At 37.0% G+C, this 24,318-nt stretch overlaps 2 protein-coding genes across 4 annotated transcripts in view; one reads left to right on the forward strand and one right to left on the reverse strand.

The window, feature by feature from the left end:
• The window catches only part of PI4KA (phosphatidylinositol 4-kinase alpha), a 67,014-nt gene that overhangs the window by 12,907 nt on the left and 29,789 nt on the right, over positions 1 to 24,318 (forward strand). For 2 of the 3 annotated variants that reach the window (XM_026091950.1, XM_026091951.1), the window contains 8 exons: positions 96 to 196; positions 948 to 1,077; positions 3,108 to 3,240; positions 3,976 to 4,071; positions 4,792 to 4,975; positions 5,727 to 5,830; positions 6,748 to 6,916; positions 11,330 to 11,380. In XM_026091950.1, the coding sequence (XP_025947735.1) occupies positions 96 to 196; positions 948 to 1,077; positions 3,108 to 3,240; positions 3,976 to 4,071; positions 4,792 to 4,975; positions 5,727 to 5,830; positions 6,748 to 6,916; positions 11,330 to 11,380 (968 nt within the window). The remainder of the gene's footprint in view (positions 1 to 95; positions 197 to 947; positions 1,078 to 3,107; positions 3,241 to 3,975; positions 4,072 to 4,791; positions 4,976 to 5,726; positions 5,831 to 6,747; positions 6,917 to 11,329; positions 11,381 to 24,318) is intronic. The other variant, XM_026091952.1, reaches the window with a different exon arrangement.
• Positions 14,572 to 24,232, reverse strand: SERPIND1 (serpin family D member 1). The gene is made up of 4 exons (XM_026091953.1): positions 20,417 to 24,232; positions 16,288 to 16,561; positions 15,220 to 15,364; positions 14,572 to 14,796 (listed from the first exon to the last, which is right to left on the reverse strand). Exons 1-4 carry the CDS (start codon positions 21,270 to 21,272, stop codon positions 14,605 to 14,607), a joined length of 1,467 nt encoding a protein of 488 aa, XP_025947738.1. The 5' UTR covers positions 21,273 to 24,232; the 3' UTR covers positions 14,572 to 14,604.

Raw genomic sequence — 24,318 nt, forward strand, 5'->3', positions numbered from 1 at the left:
ATGCGTGTTAGGGATTCCAATAAGCATAGGGTTCTGTGTGGGCTAGTAACAGTTCTGATAAACACTAATTTATGTGTTGGCTTTTTGGAGTTAAGGTGCAGAAAACCTGTGCATCAAGCTGTCAGAAAAGCTGCAGTCGAAAACCTCCAGCAAAGTCATCATTGCTCACTTGCCACTGCTAATTTGCTGTTTGCAGGTCTGTCTTGACAGTATTTGACCTTATTACATCAGTGAGTGGGATCTTTGGGGATTTTACATGTTACTAGAAGAGTGTTTTTCATTTACTAATTGTATTACTTTACATCACTGTGTTCTACATCTAGATTTTAGAGGGCTGATGTGGAAAGTAGAACTGCAGTAGAGGAGTGCTTTTGGAATTTTCTTAGCTCAAGTTTTTTTTGAAGAATAATATCGATGAGTTTTTTTAAACAGTATTTCATTTCTGAAATGTTCAGTTTCATAGTGTATTACATAAACAGAGGAAAAAAAAATACTAGCACTGGTGGATTATTTTGATATTTAACACTATGACCTGGTTATTCTAATTTTTATATGTCTTCTTCCTGTTGGACACTTTCTCATAGTCTTACAGATGTGGTTTTGATTCCCCCCCCCCCCCCCAAAAATTAGGATTATAAATTTTCAGGATTTTCTAAATATCAGAATTTACCCAGTAACTTTATTTTTAGTGCAGTTCATTTCATGTACTTTGTGTGAAATCACCCTGGAAGAAAGCTGCAAGGCTTGACTGCTGTGCCACACTCTAGGATAAGCTAAAAGAATTAGAAGCTTGAAATGCATAAATATTCCACTAAAAACTGAATGCCCCAGAACTATCTTTGTTTTTTCTATTGAACTGAAGTCATAAGCTTACAATTGAAATAAAAGTTGTGCTGTCACTTCAAACAAAATGTTATATACTAATTTTTTTTTTTTTTCTCTTTTAGGGTCTAGGTCGTTTGTGTGAGCGCTTCCCTGTTGTGGTTCATTCTGTCAATCCATCTCTGAGAGACTTTCTTGTGATACCTTCCCCTGTACTTGTGAAACTTTACAAGTATCATAGCCAGTATCACACAGGTAAAGAAAAGACGACAGTATTCCAAAGGATCTGCTAGTGACGAAGTTGCAACTTATATGGCCTTTTGATGTTTAGATGTTTACATATACATAGGGCTGAGCAAGTGTTTTTGTGATTCAACTTCCAAATCCTTAAAAATGTAAGCCTTTTAAAATTTGTTCTGTGTTTGAAGTTAATTTTGGAAAAATGGCTAGCAATACAAGGCTCCATTTTTTTTTTTTTTATTTTGTGATTTTGGTTTGCCATGAAAAATACTGTTTTCCTAGCTTGACAGCCTTGTAGAATCTACCACCTCTGTCTGTAAGAGGCAGAAAGGTGCCATATTAAAAAGCTGCAAGAAAATCAGCAGGTAATCATTGGTGATAATTTTGTCAATAATGGCCAACACGGAACAGAATATTCTGTGTGTTTTTAATGAGAGAAAATGAGTAGGTAGGACATGCAAATTCAAATGTCTTAAGAGGCTTCATCTTTTTAATCTAATCTTTACCACATTATAACCCACATTTTAAAACAGAGCAAGGAAAGCTAATCCCTTTTGCCTTTTGTTTAGTAGTGTGGAGTTGCACCAGAGTAAATATGCATAGCGGGTTCTGATACTAGAAGTAGTGAGGCAGCTGGTGTTACCTAGAGATGTATTGGTGTACTGAGACTTCAGTCTAACTCTGAAAAGCACTGTGCAGAAATATAATTTTGGAGTGTTTTACTTGTGGAAAGAGAACTGTGAAATGTTTGTATACTACACATGGTCAGTTGCCTTTTTCTTTCAAATCATACTGCTTCACCAGGTCTGTGTATACTGATTTCACTGTAAAATAAATACTACTGGTGATAGAAAATGAGTAAAAAAGTAAAAAAGGAAAATAAGACTTTTCCTGTTTTATCACTGAAAATGTAACTTTGCCATTAAAATAGACAAATAGAGGCAGATTTTGAGCAAGTTAATGTTGTTTTAGGAAAGTTTTCAGAATAGATTTGTACGCTAGTATAAAATACACCAAATTGTTTTCTTCCATTCTGTGCTATTTATTTTTGCATAGAATTTGTCTCTTCCTGTCTTATCCAAAACTCCACGCTTGTTATGATCTTCTTGTAAGTGCCCTTTGTTTTCTTGAGAAACTGGATTATCCCAAAGTAAATTCAGTTTGCTAATCTGGGTGCTAATAGTTATTTGATTTTGGACAAGAATTCCAGCTAATTTAATTATAGAAGTATTTGGTGTGGGGAAAAAAAACATAAGATCAGGTTTTGTAAGCTGCTTACTGACTATTCATAGAATCATAGACTCATTCAGGGTGGAAAGGACCCTGGAAAGTCATCTAGCCCAACCTTCTGCACTGTTTTCAGAGCAGACTGCTTAGGGCTTTTTCCATTCGAGCCTTCAAAAACCTCCAAGTACAGAGACTGCACAACCTGAGCCAAAGCTTAATAATTCTCATAGTGGAAAAAAATTCACGCATCCGGCTGGAACACTCCCTGTTATTACCATTGTGTCTCATTCTCTCAGTGTGCACCTCAGCGAAGAGCCTGGCTCTGTCTTCTCTGTAACCTTGTTTACATATTGGGAAGCTGCTGTGAGGTTCCCCTAAAGCCTTCCCTTCTCCAGACTGAACAAGGCTGGGTCTGTCAGCCTCTCCTCATAGGTCCTGTGCTGCAGTCCTCTGACCATCTAGGTGGCACCTGGCAGTTGTTTTTTAAATCATGGTATCAAGCTGTGATCAACAACACCTCCCCCCCTCCCCCCCAATGTTCCATTTAATTCACTTTGGCTAAAGTTAAAGCAGTATCAGAACAGATAAGTTGAGAAGTAGAGGTGACTAAATTTAGGAGTAATAAAATGCAGTGATATCTTGTGAGGGTAGTGACAACACATGCAGTTTCAAAGTTCTTCAGCACAACTCTGACTTGTAAATTGGCCTGTTTTGCATTTGTTTACTGGGTATTACCCTGCCTCTGTACTCTTGTCTTGGGGTGGGACTGGGGGGAAGGTAATTTAAAAGGTGTTGATTTCTGTACTCTGTGTTCTTAGTAGGTGGTAATGACATCAAAATTAGTGTAACCAATGAGCATTCGGAGTCCACGCTAAATGTAATGCCTGGCAAGAAAAGTCAGCCATCCATGTACGAACAACTTCGGGACATTGCCATAGACAACATCTGCAGGTAAGAGTTGTGTGGTAGCAATGGGGACAGGTGCTGTTTTGGAACACATGTTCTATTTCCCCGGCGGAAGAGTACTGTGACCATTCAGAAGATACTGCTCTGTGCTACGAAGCTTTTTTTTTTTTTTTTTTGCCTTTTTTGGTCATGACTTTGTTTTCCTTCAGATGATCCCTGACTTCTGTTTGTCCTAATTGTAAAATACTTGTCTAGTTGCGTTGTTTTGCTTCCCATGTACCTAATCTGTGCTAGTCACCATTTTAATACTCAGTGGGATTTTTGTTTTCTCCTCAGATTATCATCTTGAGCTTCCTGTAGAAGGACTGGTATACACTCAAATGCAGTCAGTGTAATGATTATTCTACCCTTTTAGACGGCTATTCAGAGCTGTAGGGAAGACAAATAGTTGGTGACTAGGGACAAGGGTTTAAGGTTTCTAATGCAGAGGATTCTAAAATTACATTATTGCATATCCCCATCTTTACTGTTACTGGAGAAAGCACCAGTAGAGACTCCTGGCTGCAGGCTTTGGCGGTTGGAGCATTAAACTTGCTGAGCAGTGTTTGCTTATCCTTCCTCAGCCTACCTAGGCACTCTACTCTTGTACTTCAGTATAAGCTTTTCTCCTAATACCCAGTGTGCATTCTTCTTTCTGCCATTTACAATATTAAAAAGTGAAATGTTTAATTCATGCATTTTTCACTGGCTGTTCTAGCAAGTTTTCTGTTGTTCTTTCAGGTGCTTGAAAGCTGGTTTGACTATAGATCCAGTGATTGTTGAGGCCTTTCTTGCCAGTTTGTCTAACCGTCTGTACATCTCACAAGAGAGTGATAAGTAAGTTGCTAGCCATAAAGCCAATTTTTCCTTCTCTTAGTGAACCTAAGCTTATTCCAGGGCATAAGGACTGGCAGCATTGTTTTAGAATGAAATGTCACTGAGAGTAGTGAGCTTGTGTGTGGGGATCAGGAGGTTCCAGTGCAAATCTTTGCAGAGCTGAGCCCTTGTTTTGATACTGAGAGGTATGGAGTTGTTTTTATGTGATTAAAATCAGCAAATCTGTGGTGAGCACTAGCCTGTTTCTAGTCCTAGACTGAATGAGATTCTCTGCTGTGTCCTTCAGGCTTTTATGGTTTGACATAGCTTGTTGTCACTTGTGGAATCTGACTTGCTTCCCTTTCTAAGATATTTACTGACCAAGAAATTTCCAAGGGAAGATCTTACACTAGCTGGTTTGACTGTCATGTCTTAACACTGTGCAGATCACTTTTACCCCTTTCTACTGATGTTTCTAGAATAGTTGGCACACAGATCAGTGTGGGTCTCTTGGATAGCAGGTTTGAGGTTTTTTGAAAAGCAGACCTGTGCAAGTACATCTCTAATGTTACGGTGTGAGGTAGGTGGGTGTGTGGAGGGGTAATAATAAAGTTGTTAGTGATATTTGTGTTTAGTATATGGATTGTTTCTTACACGGATTGTGACTATGTTTGCAGCTCTTGTTAACTGTTGAACAGTTACATGTATGGTTTTGGGTTCTTTCTGTTTGTTTTGTATTAGGGAAGCTCATTTGATTCCTGACCACACAATTCGTGCTTTAGGGCACATTGCAGTGGCACTTCGGGACACCCCGAAAGTGATGGAACCCATCCTACAGATCTTACAGCAGAAGTTCTGTCAGCCTCCTTCTCCTCTTGATGTACTCATCATTGACCAGCTGGGCTGCTTGGTTATCACTGGAAATGTAAGGAAAAAGCTGGCCAAGAGAGCCAAAGTTCATGATCTTTTTCCTTTGGTTAAAGGGAAACTTTGTATTTTAGAAACTGCATTTTCAGATTTCTTTGTTTTTTCTTATCCTCACTACATATATGCTCTTGTACAATGCTTTTGTCTCAGTGGCATCAGGGGAAAAAAACCTAATTAATAATGTGTAAAATGGTGCCCCACAAAGAAAATTAATCCCTGTAAAAGCATCAATGTTAAAAAAAAAAACAAAAAAACAAAAAACACCTCAATGTCAATGTTTTCAAAAGATATTAAATAGTTTATAAACTTGGCCTACATCCAAAATAGGTGCACATTACCTTTTTTATATCGGTAATTAAATTCCAAAGACTCATAGACCCCAAACTTTTAAAGGTACAGATTGCTTCCTTCAATGATGCAAGGATTAATTGAGTGACTTTTTCCAAAGTAATTCATGATTCAGTGTGAGTGATTAAGAATTGGTAGAACTGAGACCTGAAAAAAAGTATTCTATCAGGAAGACAGAATTAAAGAACTTGATACATTTTGTCACATCTGAGCAATTAAAAACATTAATGAAAGTACTTCCAGTGTGTGCTTTCTGGAAGCTGAAGCTATTGCTCAGGCTATAAGTGGACATCTGTTTGAAGAGCTTCATAATATTAGAAAAAAAAATTTTTTTTTTATGGGATCATTCTGCAGAGACATTGTATTCAATAAGCTCTACTTAGTGATTTGTTTTCTTTCAGCAATATATTTACCAGGAGGTGTGGAATCTGTTTCAGCAGATCAGTGTTAAAGCAAGTTCAGTTGTTTACTCTGCCACGAAAGATTATAAGGATCATGGATACAGGTAACACTTAGCTGTCTCTCTTAATTGTATGGATGCTATATCAAATATCCTTCATGCTAAGTCATGTATTTTCATTTTTTTTCCAGTATGAGTTTTACAGTGAGGTTGTAAATAATACTTTTTCTTTGATATTGAAAATTAGTAATTATTTTTAAAGTAATAACACTTCATAATGTACAGATTCTTAAAAATGTTTTTCACTACAGCTAGTGATTTTTTTCTATAAGGAGTTGATGATAAATGATAATTGGCATTGATGATTTATGTTATCTGTTACTATAGTAATTAATCTATTAGCCTATAAAACCTAATGAAGCTTTTTTTTTTTTTTAATGTGGTCCCAGTACTTGTTAGGAATTAAACACAAACTGTAAACAATTTAATTCTCAGTGTATATAAGTATGCATTCCAGTACCTATTATAATTAAAGATTATCACTGACTTCATCGGTAGTTGGGCTTGGCCAGGCATGTTTTAATGCAATGTGCGAGTGAGCAAGAGGACTGTTCTTGTCAATGTGTTTTCACATGCTGTGTGACCCAGTGCAATTCCAGCTTTAACAACAACTGATACTGGTTCTGATTCTTCTGCTGAGGAGTTTTCCCATTCCAGAAATACAGCCCTTTGCTGTTTTTTGTCTATGGCCGTATCTGCTACAGGAAAGCAATCTTCTTTTGGCGATGACAGCAGCATAAAACATCCGCCAGAGGCAAAGCTAACAAACAGCTTTTCAGTTAAATATTGACTATAGTCCAATTATCAGTAAAGTGACATGCCACTGTTCGTAAGGAACCTGAGTAAAAAACATGTCAGTAGCCCTATTACAGGAATTATTGATCAGCGCTACTAATAAGACACTGAAAATATAAAACTTCATACTGAGGAGTTGCTTGTTCATAACTTCCCTTTCTTCTCAGGCACTGTTCCTTAGCAGTCATTAATGCCCTAGCTAACATAGCTGCTAACATTCAAGGAGAACACCTTGTGGATGAACTATTAATGAACTTGCTGGAACTGTTTGTTCAGCTTGGGCTAGAAGGAAAGAGAGCTAGCGAGAGAGCCAGTGAAAAAGGACCAGCACTGAAGGTAAGATACTTGCTGATTTTTGATTCCATGCAGCTTTGCATTGATATGGATGGTGCTGTTAAACATAGTCTTTTGTACCTTTTTTGAACTGAAAACAGACCCTTGCACATGCGTGCACACACATGTCTTTAAACCTAAGAGTGTGTTCACGTCATGGAATTTGAGTGCAGATCTATAATGCCTTTCAAACACTTAAGTAATCTGCATATAGTATCTGAGATAAAGCAATAGTATAGCTATTGTTCGGCTGTGTCTGACTCTGTGTGTGAGGTAGGTAGATTGTCTGGAGCGTTCAGCCGTTAGTCTAGGCAGAGCTCCAAAGAGAAATATTGAAGAGTGATTCCTGAGCGCTTCTTACAAATTCTTATAGTGCCATTAAATATGACAGAATTCTACTTCTAATTGTAGTAGTGCTATAGGATCATAGGAAAACTCAGGTTGGAAAGGACCTCAGGAAGTCATCTAGTCCAACCTCCTGCTCAAAGCAGAGTCAGCTGTCATCCTCATTAATCCCAAGATACTCTTCTGATTGTGTGTAGTTTGATTTTTTCAGTCTGAGAAAGTCTGGAAGAGGAATGCATTGAAATGCTAGTTAAATTTATACAGGAGCAGTTTATAAGCAATTATTTTATTCACTCAAAATTCTCCACTCTTTTCTTATGTGATGAGTTTTTTGCCTTACTTCGTATTAGCTTCTTTCCTCTGTTTTCATAAAAAAATTAGCATTTTTGATGTACCTATTCTATTTAAAAAGCAAACAAAAATCTCATCCTTTCCCACAATATCTTGCTCTCTTCCTTGTGCTAAAATATACTCATAAACAAGCTTTTAACCTTGACTTCTGCACTCAAGATCTGCATTATTATTTGAAAAGCAAAATGTAGTTTCTTCGTGTTCATTAAAAAACAGAGCCTTCATCCAGTTATATTCCTCCTTGGTGTTCAAGTGCAATAACTTCTTGGTATTCTAAATTTCATTTGGATAATTTTTTACAAAAATCAAGGTGTTTGTGAGGGTTTTATATATATTAAAATACACACTTATATGCTTTAATACTTAAAATGTGTTCATACTGGAAAGCCAAGATTTCTTAGAGATGCAGTTTGAGAGCTGTTCACCTCTACAGTATTTTCTTCTCCTTAGCGCGGTCAGGTAACTCTTCCTTTTGAAATAGGCGAGTTTTCCTAGTTGTAAGGGGAAACTAAAATCCATGTACTTGCTTCTTATTTTTCTAGCTACCTTGTTGTTTGTCTCGATACTTTTAGCTATAGCTCCTGGGCACGGGCTGTCTGTACATTCAGAATTCCCATCTTACTCTCGTGAGCTGTGAGTTTTCAATGAATGCAATGTGGTTTACCATGAAAGATATGCAGATCTTGATTACCTTTAAGTCTTTTTAACTGGTATCTAACAGCTACACTGTTTGAACTTCAGGGTTAGTTTCTAAGATCCTTAAATAGAGATCTTTCAATAAAATTCTCTAAGGTAAACACTGCTGTGTCTCCTCACTCTTACAGTGGCACTATTCTGTATTTGTTTATAATCACAGCTGATATCTGTGAGAGACTCCCAAAGGCAAGGTGCACGTGAATTAGTTTGCTTAAGGACCTGATCCTGTCCTGACTTACACCATTCACTTTGCATCATCTCTCTTTTACTGAAAACTACTGGGTGTCATGTATGTCTGTGGAAATAGTAATAATAATAATAAAAAAGTACTTCCAGCTGTGAATTGTTTTGCCCGTGCACTGAATTGTAATTCCTCTTTTTAACTGGGGAGGCCAAGGAGGAAAAAATTCCGCTTTAGATTATTCATGCTTTTACTTGAGTCTCAAATAGTGCAGTGGACCAAAAGTATTTTGTTCAAATCATGTTGCTGTTTTACATTTGTGTCTATTTATGGACCCTGTGTTATTTTAAATGGTGAAAGATTGCTTTAAAACCCTTAACTGGAAAGTAATGTTTGCTGCTAAAATTTTATCAATAGCATTTGGAATATTAGTTTTGATTGTTCTCTTTTTAACCTCTTTTTTTCTTTTCCTCTTCTTCTGTGCATACCACACTTTAATAGTGCAAAGTTCTTTCTTTACCCTTTTATGGGTATGGTGAACTCTCTTGGCAAATCCCTTTGAAATGAATCTGTTTGAAGATAGACTGCATTTAAGCAGGGATGCCAATTACTCTTAAAAGGAAACTAGGACAAGTCCAAAATCTTTGCTTTCCATTAGATCTCTGGTGGAAAATCCCTCTGCACAGGTTTCGTAGATTCTTTTACCACAGATAAGTGGGCTGAAATGGTCGCACAGCTTGTGAACATTGTTCTAACATGATACTTTTAAATTAGAATCCACCCTTATTCATCTGGTGATATTTTTGTGCTGTTTAAGTCTCAGAATAACTATGGGAGACAAACTTGCTGTGACTTAAAGCTGCCTGCAAATGAAAAAACGTGCAATTGATTTAGCCTGGATTTGAGCTAGGAGGCAGTGTTTCTTTATTTTGAAGATACTGATAGCAGTTTTTACTAGAACACTCTTTACTCAACATAGAGTAAAAAGTTATGAAAGGTATTCTGCAGACTGGATTGATTCATTTTCGGGAAAAGTTAAAGTAAGAAAGACCCTGCACATGCTGTGCTCTCACCTGTTTTGAAACTCACTTTGGAATATTTGGAAATAAACAAAAACAAGTTTCTTTATCTTTGAGGGTTGTCAGAGTTATAATATTGTTTGTTTATGTTCTGCTTCTCAGCATATCCTTTTTTTTTTTAAACTTAAATTGGCTCAATAACCATTAAATGCCTTCAGGGTCCTTTTTGTTTTGTGGTGGTGGTTGTTGTTTTTTAAACCAGATCTTTCAACCATGCAGAAACTGGCTTGCGGGGGGATATTTTTGCTATTGCTAATAGTCAACACGAATGTCCTCTGGATAGATATGCCCAGGGATGGAAGTCATGGCATCCTCTTCATCTTCGGTGCTGAATATTATTGTAAAGGGGGTGATATTCCATTTTTATAACAAAAATGCTAGTAGAAAAGCAAGTGCTCTCCCGTTGTATGTAGCGCTGTCACATGCTGGGTTCTGGCTAGCTGAGTTACCTTGTGTCTTTTGCATCTCCGCTGACTCTGCAGCAGCCTGTCATGTGCAAGGGGACCGTCCTGATGTTAGCACAAGAATTTCTGTGACAGGTTCCGGTTGTTCTGAGCCCCTAGAGTTGACCGAGTGATATTCTCTTATTTCCTTTGAAAATATTTAAGGGCCCAACTGTTGTTTGGCTTTGTCTTGGACACTACAAGAATGATAACAAAAATGCATTTTAGTTGGGCTGCATCGATGTTATCTCATCTGAAGGCTATTTGGCATTTATTGTAATTCCTGCCTTTTGGGCTGCTCCGCTCCATGCAAAGCTGTGCCCTGCTGGCCTGGCCTGCCTTGCCTCCCCGCTGCGGGACCGGGCTCTGTCACCTGGCCTCTCTTGGCAAGGGGGGAGCTGGCGAGTTCCCATCCCTCCCGGCTCAGGATGGAGGGATGTGGGAGGGAGGGAAGGACTTCAGAGATGTCTCTGTGCGTCGTGTCTGTGCTATCACTGTTTGCCTTACCAGAGAAGGTGAGAGACAATCCGTGCTGAGTGAAGTGAATGCTTCTGTTTTTTAACATTGCATTTGGCCAAGGAGCAAGCATACTTCTTGTATATAATGCAATTAAAAAAAAAACAACAGCTAAATCAAAGCAAATCTTTATTTTCCTTATGGTTTTTGTACTTAAGCAGGGTGGGCAGTATTTTCTAGTGAAATAAGTTCTTGAAATCTGTCTTTTTACAGACTGGTTATTTTTGGCTTCACTTCAGTAGTAAAATTAGGCTTTTGACGAGCATTTGACACTTGGCTGTGGACACCCATTTAATGTGAGCATTCTTCTAGCAGTTGTTGGGTGTCAGAATAGAGATGATATCAATGGATTTTTTTCCCCCTTGAGACCAAGGCATAATAGCTGACTTCTGAGTACAGTATAGAAGACCCCATCCTGGCGTCCCTTCAGTTTGCCTGTTCAGTGGGAAATCATGTTTTCTTTCCAATGCTGAAGCCTCAGAAGGCGGGGGTGGGTAGTACATGCTTTGAGTTTTATGCCTAGGTTCTGCAGCAGGGCCACAGTGATGGGCTTCATCTATGAGAAGCCACCTGAAGAGTTTTGTTGAAAGACTCCTGGGTCTGTGCACAGTCCTGTGGATTTCTAGGCTGTTTTCTGGGCCAGCTCATGCACATCTAATTGCAGGATTCAGGTCTGTAATTGGCTATGTATATTTTTGTTGTCATTGGGAGTAAGAATGTTTGATGCTTGAAATATGTCATGTAGCAAATATTTTAGAAAAGCTTTTGTAGATGTTTTGATGAAAACTTCTCATTTCTTTTCCAGGCTTCCAGTAGTGCAGGGAATCTGGGTGTGCTTATTCCTGTTATTGCTGTGGTGAGTATCCAGTGTTTGGGTAGTTGCAAACAGAATAATTTCTCTACTGTATCAAATATCAGTGCTATTGCAAAGGCAGATGGTTTGAATAAGAATTTGTTTAATAACGACATATCTTTTAAAATAATTAATTTTTTGTGTTTCAGAGTTAATTTGTTGCTAGTCATGAATTCAAAAGATTCATGAGCTAAATAATACCACAGGGGATATTTTTCTGAGTAACAATTGGTGTGCAATGTAATAAGCAGCACGTATCTAGAAAAAAAAATGGCCTGAGGAGAAAACCGAAAAACAAAAGTTAATAGAAACAGAGTTAAAAATAAATCCTAGCTTGGCAGCACAGTGAAGTCTGCTTCTTAAAAATAAAAAAATAAAAATAAAAATGAATCATTGAAATGGAGGAGGAAGGAAGGGGAGGAAGTACTCTCTATCTTCTGAAACTAGGATTGGCTTTCATGTTAAAAGCATTTTAGGAAATGTTCAAGGACACTGGCCATTCCAGACTGATTTATTGTGATGTATGTCTATTTTTGGTCTCGGTTGACAATGTTTGCAGGGGAAAAACTTTTTTTTTTTTAACCAAATGAAACTACTAGTCCAGCCAAAAATTAGTGTGCAGCTTTTCTAGATTTCCAACAGAAAATTTGTTATGTCCAAGCTCGGTTTCGACGTCAGTAGGAATAGTCACCTAACTCTTGGAGCTTTTACAGAAAATTCAGGCCTAAAAGATCCATAGGCAAACTTACTGGAGGACAAAAAACATCAGGTCATTTCCTCTCCTCCTGAAGTTGAATTCTTCTTTGGGATGTTTTCTCTACAGCTAGTGAGACAAAAGGGGAACATGTATTAAATACTTTCACTCAGCACGCCTATTTGTAACTTGTTGATATTGTGCATCCATTAACAAGTAGAAAGATTCATTTACTTTATACTCTGCCCTCATAAACTTTTTTACTGAAGCTTTCAAAGAGGGGAGCCTAAAATTAGCATCTTTAATTTTGCAGCACCAGTTAAAGATCAAAGTACTGCTTCTTACCTTCCTCCATCCCTTCCATCAATTTCCAACATAAGCTCTCCCTGAATTCACCAGTGTTCGCAAGGGCCACATCCTAGCTTTACAGGAATGTCTTTAGGAATATCTTGGATCACTACTATTCAATAGTTATTCAGTTTGTGAATGAACTAGTTAGTCCTGTTTTGAGAGACACAGTGTAGTGGGCAGTATTTGCCCACTGTCAGTGAAGCCAGTGCTAATGTCAGCACTGATTCCAGTGAAGGTAAGATCAATCCCTGCATATGTAAAAAAGATTACTGCTTGTTAGAGACCTGATGTAAAAATTATGAAAATACTTTTCTGTTTCAAATTTTTATTGATGATATATTTGTTCTGAGTAGCTGGTGTTAATTACATTTTTCTTAATCAATGTGACCTTTAAATGGAGTCAGTGCCAGAATCTGAAGCAAGAGTTAATGGTTACATTAGGGTTGTTGGAGCAAATATTTGACTTTCTTGCACAATGTATGAAGATCATGAGTTTTGAGCAGTAACTAATTTGCTTTTCTGCTTGACCTCTTTCCCTTGAATAGTTCCTGTTGCCTAGGTCTCAAAAACACCTGGTTTCAGATGCTCCAGCTCATTTAATCTTTGATAAACTAATCAAATTTGGGGGCATGAAGAATTAATCTTTTGAATATGATTTTATTTTTGAATATAGATAAAACAATAAAATGTGTATATGAATGTTAATTCAATACCGTATGTTATTTTTTTGCCCTATGGACTTAAGAATAAGCACAGTGTAAGGTAGGATTAAAGAGAACATCTGAGCTTATTATTTGATATTCTTCACCACTCTTCACCATCCTGTTCCTTCTAGTATGGGTGTTTCATTTGCTGTCAGGTTAAAAAGGCTTTCTGTATGGGGCAAATAATTGCAGTAGATGCGAAATTAAAAATGGCAGTCTGTAAAAGCAAAATGAAATCAATAAATTAAACTCAATATTGGAAAACAGCTTTTTAAAAACTTTTTGATCCTTCAAATAACTGTTGATTGATAGCTCACTTTGCATATTTTTGGTAACATGAGACAAATTTAAAATGTGAATGTATTTAAAAAATATAGTATTTGATGCTATGAATAGTTAAAAATTACTAGATTATAAGTCACATATTTTAAAAGGTATGATGCAAAGGAAGGTATGAGAGATTACTATGTTCATTCATTTTAATAACTTGTACATAAAGTACAACTTTTCCTCTAGCAGGTAGTAATATGCTACAGAATGCAGATAAATTTTCCCTTTTTCAAATGTGAAATGGATTTGTGTTTAGTGTGCATATTGTTACCCAAATGACTCAAAGTCTATAGTCTTAGGATAAGCCAAAAAAGATTTTGTCCATAAAATTGAGTCTGGAGAGTGTATTTGAACCCTTAACATATGTTGTGGTTGCTAGAAATCACTTTTGGTAGAGAGGAATAGGTGATACAGAGCTGGTGAAATGAGCATTTATTCAATATAAAAGGTTTTCTAAGGATCTTTATTTAATTTACCTGTTTGGCCTAACTCTGATATTGCTTGTACCAACGAAGAGCAGAGGAGAACTGTATTGAAATCATTGAAGTTAAGCAGGGGAAAAATAGTGGATCCATGAGGATTTCATTCCTCTAAGACATTTTATCTCCTTCTGTTTGGCCACTGGTCCGTAAGGCTCATGGTCTATAAATCTGTTGACTGTTAAATGATGCAAGCAAAAGCAAGAATGTAGACAGCCATTCTTTTTCAAGTTAGATTATGTAAAATATCCAGGAGAGGCTTAGGTTTCTAAGACCAGTCAGGTATTCAGGAATTCCTTATTTCTATTTCCTATAAATAGGCACCCTAGCACAAATTTAGAGCTAAACTTTAAGCGTCCAGATAGTCTAAATATTTTATTGATTACATTTTATACACTGAAGTAGAACACAAAGTGTAAATTACTTTGTGATTTTCTTTTTTTTGAATACACTTATATCAATACATGGCACTAACCATTTTAAATTGCAGTCAAATCACCTACTGCTATGAGTCCATTCATATGAAACTATCCGCAGATACAATATTTTGTTTTGATAGCAGTGGCACTTGTAATAAGTAATATGACAGTAACATTTACTTTACGATATTGGTATATTAATGTGTAATCATACAGCCTGTGTATAAGAACACGCTGGAGATCTCCGCTTTTAAGACTTGGCAGGGTTGACAACTCTACCCATGAACAGAAGGCAGCTGGTACGGTGCTCATAGATGAGAAACAAAAAGGGGCGATCGACAATAAAGCGAATCTGAGTAGAAAGAGGCATGAACCCCACGCTGGTTACTGCTGCAGCCTCTGTGCCCTCCTCGTTCACAGTGATCGTGCCTTGGTGATTGAACTGTGGAGAGAGGAAAAAAAAAAACAAAAAACAAAACAAAAAAAAAGGAAATAGAGGATCTCTTCAGTATACTCAAAATCATGTGCTCACAGCATTCCTTCTTTCATTTTTTCACCTCCCTTGTGACAGTTTTGCTGGTAGCTCCTGTGTGGCAACAGTCCTTTGCTTTTGGTTTCTGAACAGGCCTGTTCCTGACTGAATGACCACAATGCTTGTAGTAAGTTTGACATCTGATTAAACATAATCCTCATTAACCAGAGTACAAGTACATACAGAGACATCCTCATGCCTCCTACAGTCTCCAGGAAAGACAGGATAATATATTATTTTAGCTTATCAAACTGAATTATTGTTACTGTGTTGCCATGTTTTCAGGTGATATATTTTAATCAGTAAGGGAATGAAAACAAGAAGAGTAAGTACCCTGTCAATAGTGACTTTTTCATCTGATATACCAGAATAGTTGCCTTTTTCATTAAACAGTTCTTCTACTCCCATGGATCTCAGAAAACCAATCAAGTCATAGCTCTTCTCCAGCTTGAATTTAGGCAGAACCACTTCTCTTGTTCTAGCAAAAATAAAAATAAAAAATGAAAAATCATTGGGGAAAAAATATATTTGCATTATTCCTTTGGTTTATGTGTCTAGGTTTTCTGTCATTTTCACCAAGTAGGACTAAGGAATATACAAGAATTTGTACTGTATTTTCACATTCAAAACTTGGGCAACATTAGTTTTAAGTCCCCCTCCCCAGACTGTTAGTTTGTCAATATGATGCTTGTGATGCTTTACATCAGTTGTGACTACAGGATATAGGGCTCTGAGCGTTTCAGTATATAGTTGCATATGCTTGTAATAAATGTTCAACTGTCAGATTTTTCAGGAGTGCTGAATCAGAGATTTGTTACTTCTATACAGTAGAAATAGGTTGGCTCCTCAAATCGTCTCTTTTTATCTGTTTTAAAGTCAGAGGACAGATACTATCCAGTCTGACATCGTCCATAATACAGGCTACATAATTTTTTTCTCTCCCCCATAATTGTGGTCTGCACTGTTAGTTACTGAATGTATGGCCTCATGTTTCAGATGTGTCGGTATGCATGTTGCTGGAATGAAATAGACTACTTACCATATGATCCGGACTGTTCTGCAGAAATAACCTGTTGTTATCACACTGCTATTTTTTCTCTTCTTTGCAAACTTTATCAGTGAGAACTTTTTTTTTAAATCCACAGTATTAAATACTTAATAGCAAGAACAATGGGACTCCATTAGAAACTTCCACCTCCCTTGGTTTCTCACTGGTGTTTGAATTCTGGGAGATCATTGGTCCTGATACTTGGTTCAGTAAATCCATCTTTTTATTATTTTTGGTTTAGAGCTAGTTAATGTTTTTAATCAAAATACCATATGTTATCTTCTGTGCTGTTTACTTACCCTTGCCATTCTCATCAAGATAGTATATTAAGACTCTAACTTTTCAGCAGATACCTGTTTGTCATGCTCCTTTGCCATTTTTCAACCACTTGAGGTGTTATTTGCTTTTCTAGGGCTTTCATGCCAGAAAGCTTGTGTGGAAGTACAATCAGCATACTGATGTTCCCCACGAATGGGAGCTGGATCACACCACAATCTAGCTCGGGGTCTGCAGCAGCTAGGAAGTTCCCTTTAGTCTGCATCATAGGAACCTTTATTGTTTGCTTTTCATTCAGTCGGAAACTTCTCTTGATTGTCATTTCTACTGGAAACTTATTTTCCCATGTTCCTGTTAACACAGTGCGGAAAACAGATAAACCAAAAAACCCTAAGAACCTTGTTTAATAAAATATTCCCAAAATAACACCTTGTGAATTTGAAAATACCGTAGTAGATTGTTAATTTTTACTAAGCCTAAATAAGATGACAGGTTTTATAGTGACTTTAGAATTCCTTGCTTTATTTCTAACTTAATATTTGTATGATTTGAATGTTCTGAATTACATAAGTAGGTAAACACAAATTGGACATCTGAACGGGCTTGTGTACTATTTTTCTAGAGGGAATTAGAAATTAAGAAATTAGAGAGAGAGAATTAAGAAATTAGAGTTTAAACAGATGCAAAACATCTGGCAGATCTTGCATCTAACAGAACTGATAGCTATTTTTCTGAGGGATCTGATAGCTGAAATCATTACTGAAATGGTCTGTTTGAAATGTGTTGTTATTGCATCAAGCTAAGTAACAATTTTTTCATTTTGCATACTCTTTTAAAAGATATGCTGAAGGCTTTACCATGACTTAGTTCATTTGAGCAAATTAACTTTTCATATTAAGACATCCTGAAGAGTTTGGGTGTTGACTGCTTAATTCTCTGAACTGCTTTGATTTGATTTCAACACACCTGAGAGAGTTTGTCATCTAACAGATTACACCCAAAGAATTAAATCCCACTCCTTTTACAGGCCAGAAGGCTTTTCCATCAGGGCTCGAATCATGCTATATGGGGATTCGATGGGTATTATCCCAGATATTTATTGACTATGTAAAAGAAGTGTGTGGGTTTTTTTTTTTTTTTTTTTTTAAGCAATGTTACTAAAACTCTTTCTTCAAAACTGGCTCTGGAAAAAACATTATTCCTTAATCAGTAGACACAGTTAGAATTTTATAGTGGACATAAGGCTATTGGTATTTCCTGTTAGAACTCTGGATTTTAGATCACCATTGGCAAGCAAATACATGGGGAGTTTGGATGCGACTGTGTGGAGAGACTACAAATTTAACCTTAATTAGTACCTTTTAAAAAAGGTTGCAAGCGATTCTAAGATCCTTAATTGGACTCTGCCCAACTGACTGAAAGGTAACAAAAAAAAAGAGGCCTCAAGTCTGATTTGCATTCTAATAGTTTCCTGATATGTCAGATTGAGAGGGAACAATTTGAGAAGTGATCAGACTGTAATTATTAAAGTTAATGCTTTGAGGGGAATGGGATATAAAATGAATTGTGCCATGCCCAAGCAAGTTGTCTTACTTTTTAGGGAAAAACAACATCTAGCTGTTTTTTGGGGACCAAAATTCAGAAGTGTGAGGATTCTAGCTAGCTAATGACCTGAAGCATCTGTTAGCCAGAGGAGCTTCATCAGCATTGTCGTTGCCTAAGGAATGGGAGAAATTTATCAACTCTCCCAGCTCCTCACTTTCACTAGGAAAACTTTTCTCTTGACTTCACTTTGGCAGGTGTTTGTGTCTTGGAATAAACTACTGTTCTCCAGCAGGAGCCCTATGATCGTCTGGGTTTAGCTGCAGCCAGTTTGCACTTCAGACTTTTGTGACTTCCTGTTTTGAATCTTCCCGCCATGATGTCTTTTGGATCCTTCTGCGATGGCAGAAGTTGTCTCCACTGATTGACTTCTCTTGCTTTCATGACTAGAATCTCAGCGGAGCAATTTTGGACCTGGCAAAACTTGTCAGTTATCAAAAGCTGCCATGATCTACCTTGACTAAAGTAACCAGCTGATACTTGGTAGGAAGCTCATACATGAGTGTTCAGGAGCTGGACGAGGTGGATCTCAGTTGGAGGTAGACTGGACGTCTATCCAGGATAAAACTTGCTTCCTACCCAAGACTGAATAGCTTCCAATGCCTTTGCAATCATATTTATCATAAAAGGAGTTTGAGACTGTATAGTGTTTGGAAACTATCCCCTTATTCAATATCTTGTGTGGTACTGGGCATCTGTGTGTATCTGAGGATACTCATACGTTTCTTACCTCTGAGAGCTTAACAAAGCTTGTCTGTAATGATACAAGCAGTGTAAATACTCTGAATGGAAAGATGTGGACAAAAATCATCATGCCTAAAAAGACTGGTGGGGAAATGAGGAAACCTGAGAACAGAACTTGCTTTTAAAAGATCAAATCCACTTGAAGTGGAAGTGCCAGAAGACTGTGGCCATAAGATGAAAGAATGGGAGACATCAATGTGAAAATGATCTTTCAGGTTTTAAGTGTTAGAAATTACAGCATTCAGCAGAAGAAACTTATGGGTAAACAAGGCAGTTTGGACTAACAGGCCTTTGTGGCACCTTGGGGGAAAGAAAATTAACTAAAAGTGTTTTCAGGCTTGGTGACCCACGTGTTTCCATAGGAAAATTATTTACTTTTGCCTGGTGTTTTTGTTTTCTAAGTTGGTGGAAGCATTTAATGATATCAGGGTATGTCTTGTAAAACAAAAGATATTTTAAATTTGACCAAATAGGGAAAAAGTAGTGGATCTGCTTCACTTTGTGTAATTTTTTTTTTACTGGTTAGTAAAGCCATATATTTAATAAGATAAGATAGGATTATCAGAGCTGTACTTAAGGATAGAAATACCTTTGGTCATTTCAAACCGTGGGATTATTTGGATTGTATACTGATGACTGCTCCAGAATTTTTAAAAGGACAAGCAGCATTATTCAAGGAAGTAATGCCTTTTAAGTGAGAAAGGTGTATTACAGAAAACTTATAAGAACACTGTTGCAAAATCAAATGCTAAGAAGGTGCAAGAGAGCCCTTGAGTATGTGCTTCCTGGAAGCAGGGACATAATCAGGACAAGGAAACCCCTTTCTAGGTTATGGAAAGGAGTGTGTTGTATTTCCAGACATTACTATCCTTTTGTGGCACCCTGTCTTTCCCTACTGGAGTTTTACTTTACCTTCGTCTGTTTTTTTTATCTTGTACAGTCAGTACGGGATTTCTTTTCTGTCCTCTCCCACTGGCAGCTCCCACCTCTTGCTCACTTAATATGATTTAAGAAGTTTATTGAAAAACTATCAAACTTTCAACCTGAGGCAGATAATCAGCGTTGAAAATCTCACTACAAGTTATTAATTTAAATGTAAAGAAATTGAAAATAAGGTTTTATAATAGGAATATATTGTACAGTCTTTATCCCAAGCCTCTTGACTGTTCAGCCTGTAATGAAAAACTTAGGAGCCCATGTCAGCAGACAGTCACTACTGAGTTTACCAAAATGTTCCAAGGAGTGGATGCATTTGTTTTTAGTTTTAGTGGAGGACTGTTTTGGTTACTTTCTTCAGTCCCCTGAATAGGCCTGTTGTCAGGGATTACATTCTGATCATATAAAATTACATACTTTAAGCTGAAATTTTTCAAAGCTGATCATTCCTATGAATCCTGAATACTTCAGAAATATTAAGTACTTTAACTGAAATCAACTAATACAGTTTCACTGAAGCCAATAACCTGAAAACAGGAGTAAATCTGACTAATAACATACGCTCACGTGTAAAGTAATAACTTCACCATCCAAGGGACTCTTACAAAGCTTATGCTTTCTGAGGCTGTTCTGCATTCATCTGTCTTTTGTCTTACTTTTGGAATATAAACTTTTGGATGTAATAAGTGTTTGCTGTCTTTGAACAGTACCTACTGTAACTTCAGGGCATGATTGGAACATCAGAGTGCTAGAGAAACATGCAAAATATGGACTTACAATACAGATTCTTCTAAATTAGGGAGACGATAGGTTATTTTGAGCTGTAGACTAGAGTTAAGTTCACTCTTGGATTTCTAATGAAGTATGCAGTTCATTGCAACCTGAGATAATCCACTGCTAAAAATTGAAATAAAAGATTTTTACCTTTAAAGTAAAGACAGTTAAGAATCATCATCAGTGTTGAAGGGTTTACATTCACAACAGCTTCCTTTATTAATCCTTTGGTCAGCTTCAAGATACGCTCATTGGTTTTAGTTATGAAGTTAGGATCTGAAAAATCAGCTGGTTGGGCATCAGCAAAGTAGTATGTTTTCATATTGTTTTTGAAATCATTCAGAATAGAAAAGTCCTTTCGAATATAAAGATCACTGACAGACCTCAGTGTATAACCAAAATTGCGCCTGAAAAGCCGATGAGTGAGTTTGCGGAAGAGATTATGAACAGTCATGAGCTCATACTTAGTGCTGGCATTAATGAAGTCTTCAAAGCCAAGAACAGATAACACTTCCTGGTGAGTGTGACCCTTCAGGCCCAGAGAAGTCATAGCCATTGCAGTGGAAATACCAACAGGAGCCATCAGAATATTATCTGAAGAGTTGGCTTTGTCTGCCACACTTCGGTAAAGGTTGAAGCCAAAGTTTGCATTGAGGATATTAAGGCGCTGGATCCTGGTTTTGCCCTGGAAAAGTTCAAGAATATTTCCTTGCTGAACTTCAGAAATCATGTATGGACCAGCATCAATAATGTCACCGTAGTCATCTTCACCCAGTATCTTTTCAAAGTCTAGATAGTCCTCTTCCTCCTCCTCTTCAGGAATCAGATCATTAGTGATAGTGTTTTCTCTGTGGAACTCTGGTGGAAAGTTTGACATATCATAGGTCCCATTTTCATGTGGATGTGCATCATTAAGGCTTTCAAAATGCTCACTGAAGTCCTTGATCCCACAAAATGTGGAGGTTATAATGAGAGCAAGGGCAAACAAATGAGCTAGGAGCTTCATTCTGAGAGGTTAAAAGCTGGAAGACAACATAACAGTTGAGAAGGTGTATGGTAATTACATTTCACAGTTGCCTATCCCCTAAGTGAGAATTTCAGATTCACTTTGAATTGTCAGGCCATAAGATCTGTAGTTATCTTATTTGACAGTACTTTTACTGGTACAGAGCTTAATCAGTTTTACTGCTAAAACATTTTTGCTTATGCAATGTCTCAAGTCTGCCAAGTGATCTGTTGACTCCTTGCCATAGGAGAAGTGCTTATTGATATTCGAGCAGCAACAAACTGGTTACCTAAAATATCTAGGACTCTTGATTTGTAAACCAGTAACACTTAAAATGTATACTGTGTTACTAATGTATGCTAACAAGTAGATGTGAAGATAGCTTCAAAGTTTTGAGCTTGGGAGGAGGAGGGACCGGGCATTCATTAAAGGAGCATATCGAAAGGCTGGGATGTGCAGAAGAATTTGGAAAATGTATATTGCGTAGCTACAGGAAAATATTGGAGTTTTATGGGAGTATTCCTTGAAAGGCAAGGCTGAAATTGGATGGAATAAAGATGATCTATGGATGTAGCAACAAACCTGGAGAAAGACATGCATTTGTACTTAATGGCCTTAGTGGGATTGCCTGCCCTGTGGTAGGCGTAAGCATGTCTTGGCCTCGTCTTACTTGGGTGTGTTACTCCTTGGCCGTGCACACTTTAACAACTGTGGTGTACTGATCTGCCTCTTTCATTAATGGTTCTCTTGATTCTGCTTATTGTTTGGTTACATTTAATTTCTGTAGGACTGCACAATATGTAGCACTCTTTTTTTTTTTTGTTTTCCTCATCATGTGAGGTCTCTCTAAGTTCAGATTTAGAACTTTGTTTCTCTAGTCTTAATGTTATTCTGATGCTAGATTTCTAACCTTAGTTATTTTGTTTGAGAATGTATTTAAGTAGAACTTCCTTTTTTCAAAAAAAAAAAAGAAAGCTTAGTCTGTTTGTCTATTGAATATTGGGCAGTAGCATTTTTCTGTGATTTTTTGAAGCCAAGAACTACGCCTTAGATGCGTATTATGTGAAGAGAATGAATCAGCCTTCCTCAGCTGTACAGCACTGTAGCCAGAAGCGAGTCTGAGAGACTTTTCGCCGTAATCATGGGTTGCAATAATTAGTGGCCTTAAAAGATACAAAAAAGTGCAATTCCTTCATATGATAATCAAAGAAAGACCAAAATATAAGAATGTAATAATTCTGTATCATTTGAAACTGTAAAATGGCTGTCTGACTGCCAGGCTTTTGATTTCTGAACAAATTCCTTGTTATTTGATGACTTTGTAAACTCAGTTTCCACTGATAGTATTTATTTTGAGAAAAAAAGCAAACAGTATAGTCTAGGAAAAAAACACAGAATACTGTCAATACAAAAACCTTACTAATAGCATTGATAAAAATATTTTTAAAACTAGCAAAGAGTGTAAAGAGCTCTTTTATAGACATGAAATATATAGATAACTTGCCTGTATAAATGTGAATAAAGCCAACATGGGAAGACAAATATTTCCAAACATGCAGTAGCAGGACTGAAGTAATTAAGTGAAAATCTTAATCTATTAAATTCTCCCTGTTAAGCCTGCAATCTTAAAACCATTTAAGGTGACTTTTCCATATCAAAAATAATTATTTTTTTGTAATAATGAAGGATCACTAGCAGCTGCCTTTTAAAGGGTTTTGCATTGTGACTGAAGGACTTCAGTTGGTATTTTATTTGCATCTTTATAAATTCATTGCTTGTCTTTCCCCACCCCCAGAAATAAAGCCCATAGAGCTAAGGTACTCCATGCAGTAACTATGAATTTTCTGCTTCAGTCATACAAGAATTTGCTCTCTGTAGTTCCCAACTTTACATTTTCATCTTCAACAAAGTTTAATTATTGTTTAGCTGCATTTATATAGGCAAAACATCCCCCCCCCCACTGCAATATATGTGTCTTTGTGTCAGATCTAACTAAAATACCAGAAAACGTAAAAGAAGCTTACCTTTAAGCCGCTGTACAGAAAGGATGTGTTGAATAGCTCATGTAAGGGGAATGGAAGGGTTTAAAGCTGAACTTTGACGCTAGTTTTTTGTGCATCTCCAAAGTAAACATGCTCTAAACCAAACACTAACTCGCTTTGTCAGCCAAAATCCCTCTCTTGCATAGTGGTCTGTGCTGAATTGTATGTTGTTTATTGAGCAACTTCTATGGCTTTGCAGGTACTTGTTCGCTTTTGAGAAAAATCTTTGAGCAAAAATTGGCATGTATGTAAGGTTTCAGAGTCAAGCACGCTCATAAACTTGGCTGTTTATGAGTAGCAAAAATCCAGTTGCTGCTACTTTGTGCTCTCTGAGATTGGGGACATCTTTCTCTTTGTATGTCCCTAAAACACAGAATCCCCGACTGAGACTGCTGTGGTTGGGATGATCGGGCTACTTTAGTCAGTGTTGTATTGTTGTAGACATTTGCTTTGCACAACCAACTTACTAGTATAGTGCATTTCACCAGCTTAAACTCAGGTTAATTTTACTAAAATAGAGGCTTAGATTATGGTTTAGATTACAATCTAACATTTTCTTAAAGCTTTCATTAATCATATCCAGTTGAATTGGATAAAGCTCTCAATTTAATGAGCCTTTTCTTTTACTTTTTAAACACAGCATGTGCTTCTAACACTTTTTAAGATCACACAGTATCATATTTGTTTTATAAATTTATATAAAATTGCATATCATGTTGACTGGGAGTATATAAAGTGTGCTCCAGTGCTAGTGGCTGTTTGTACAAAAAGTGTCAACTTTAAATGTATTAAAAAATAATGTTCTCTTACTTGCTTGTTTAGACAGTAAATTCTCCAGGACTGATGTCATTGTGTGCGTGGGTGCAAACAATAAAAGATCCCCAAATGGTGCCTCAACATATTTCTGCAAAGCCAATAAAAAATAGCAACCAAAAATACGTTAGACTAATATTTTGTTTTTGAGTTCATTTGTGCTGAAACAAAGCCGCATGGTATTGTCTTCA

Source organism: Apteryx rowi, unplaced genomic scaffold (assembly GCF_003343035.1).
Source record: "Apteryx rowi isolate R43461 unplaced genomic scaffold, aptRow1 scaffold_93, whole genome shotgun sequence".
NCBI lineage: Eukaryota > Metazoa > Chordata > Aves > Apterygiformes > Apterygidae > Apteryx > Apteryx rowi.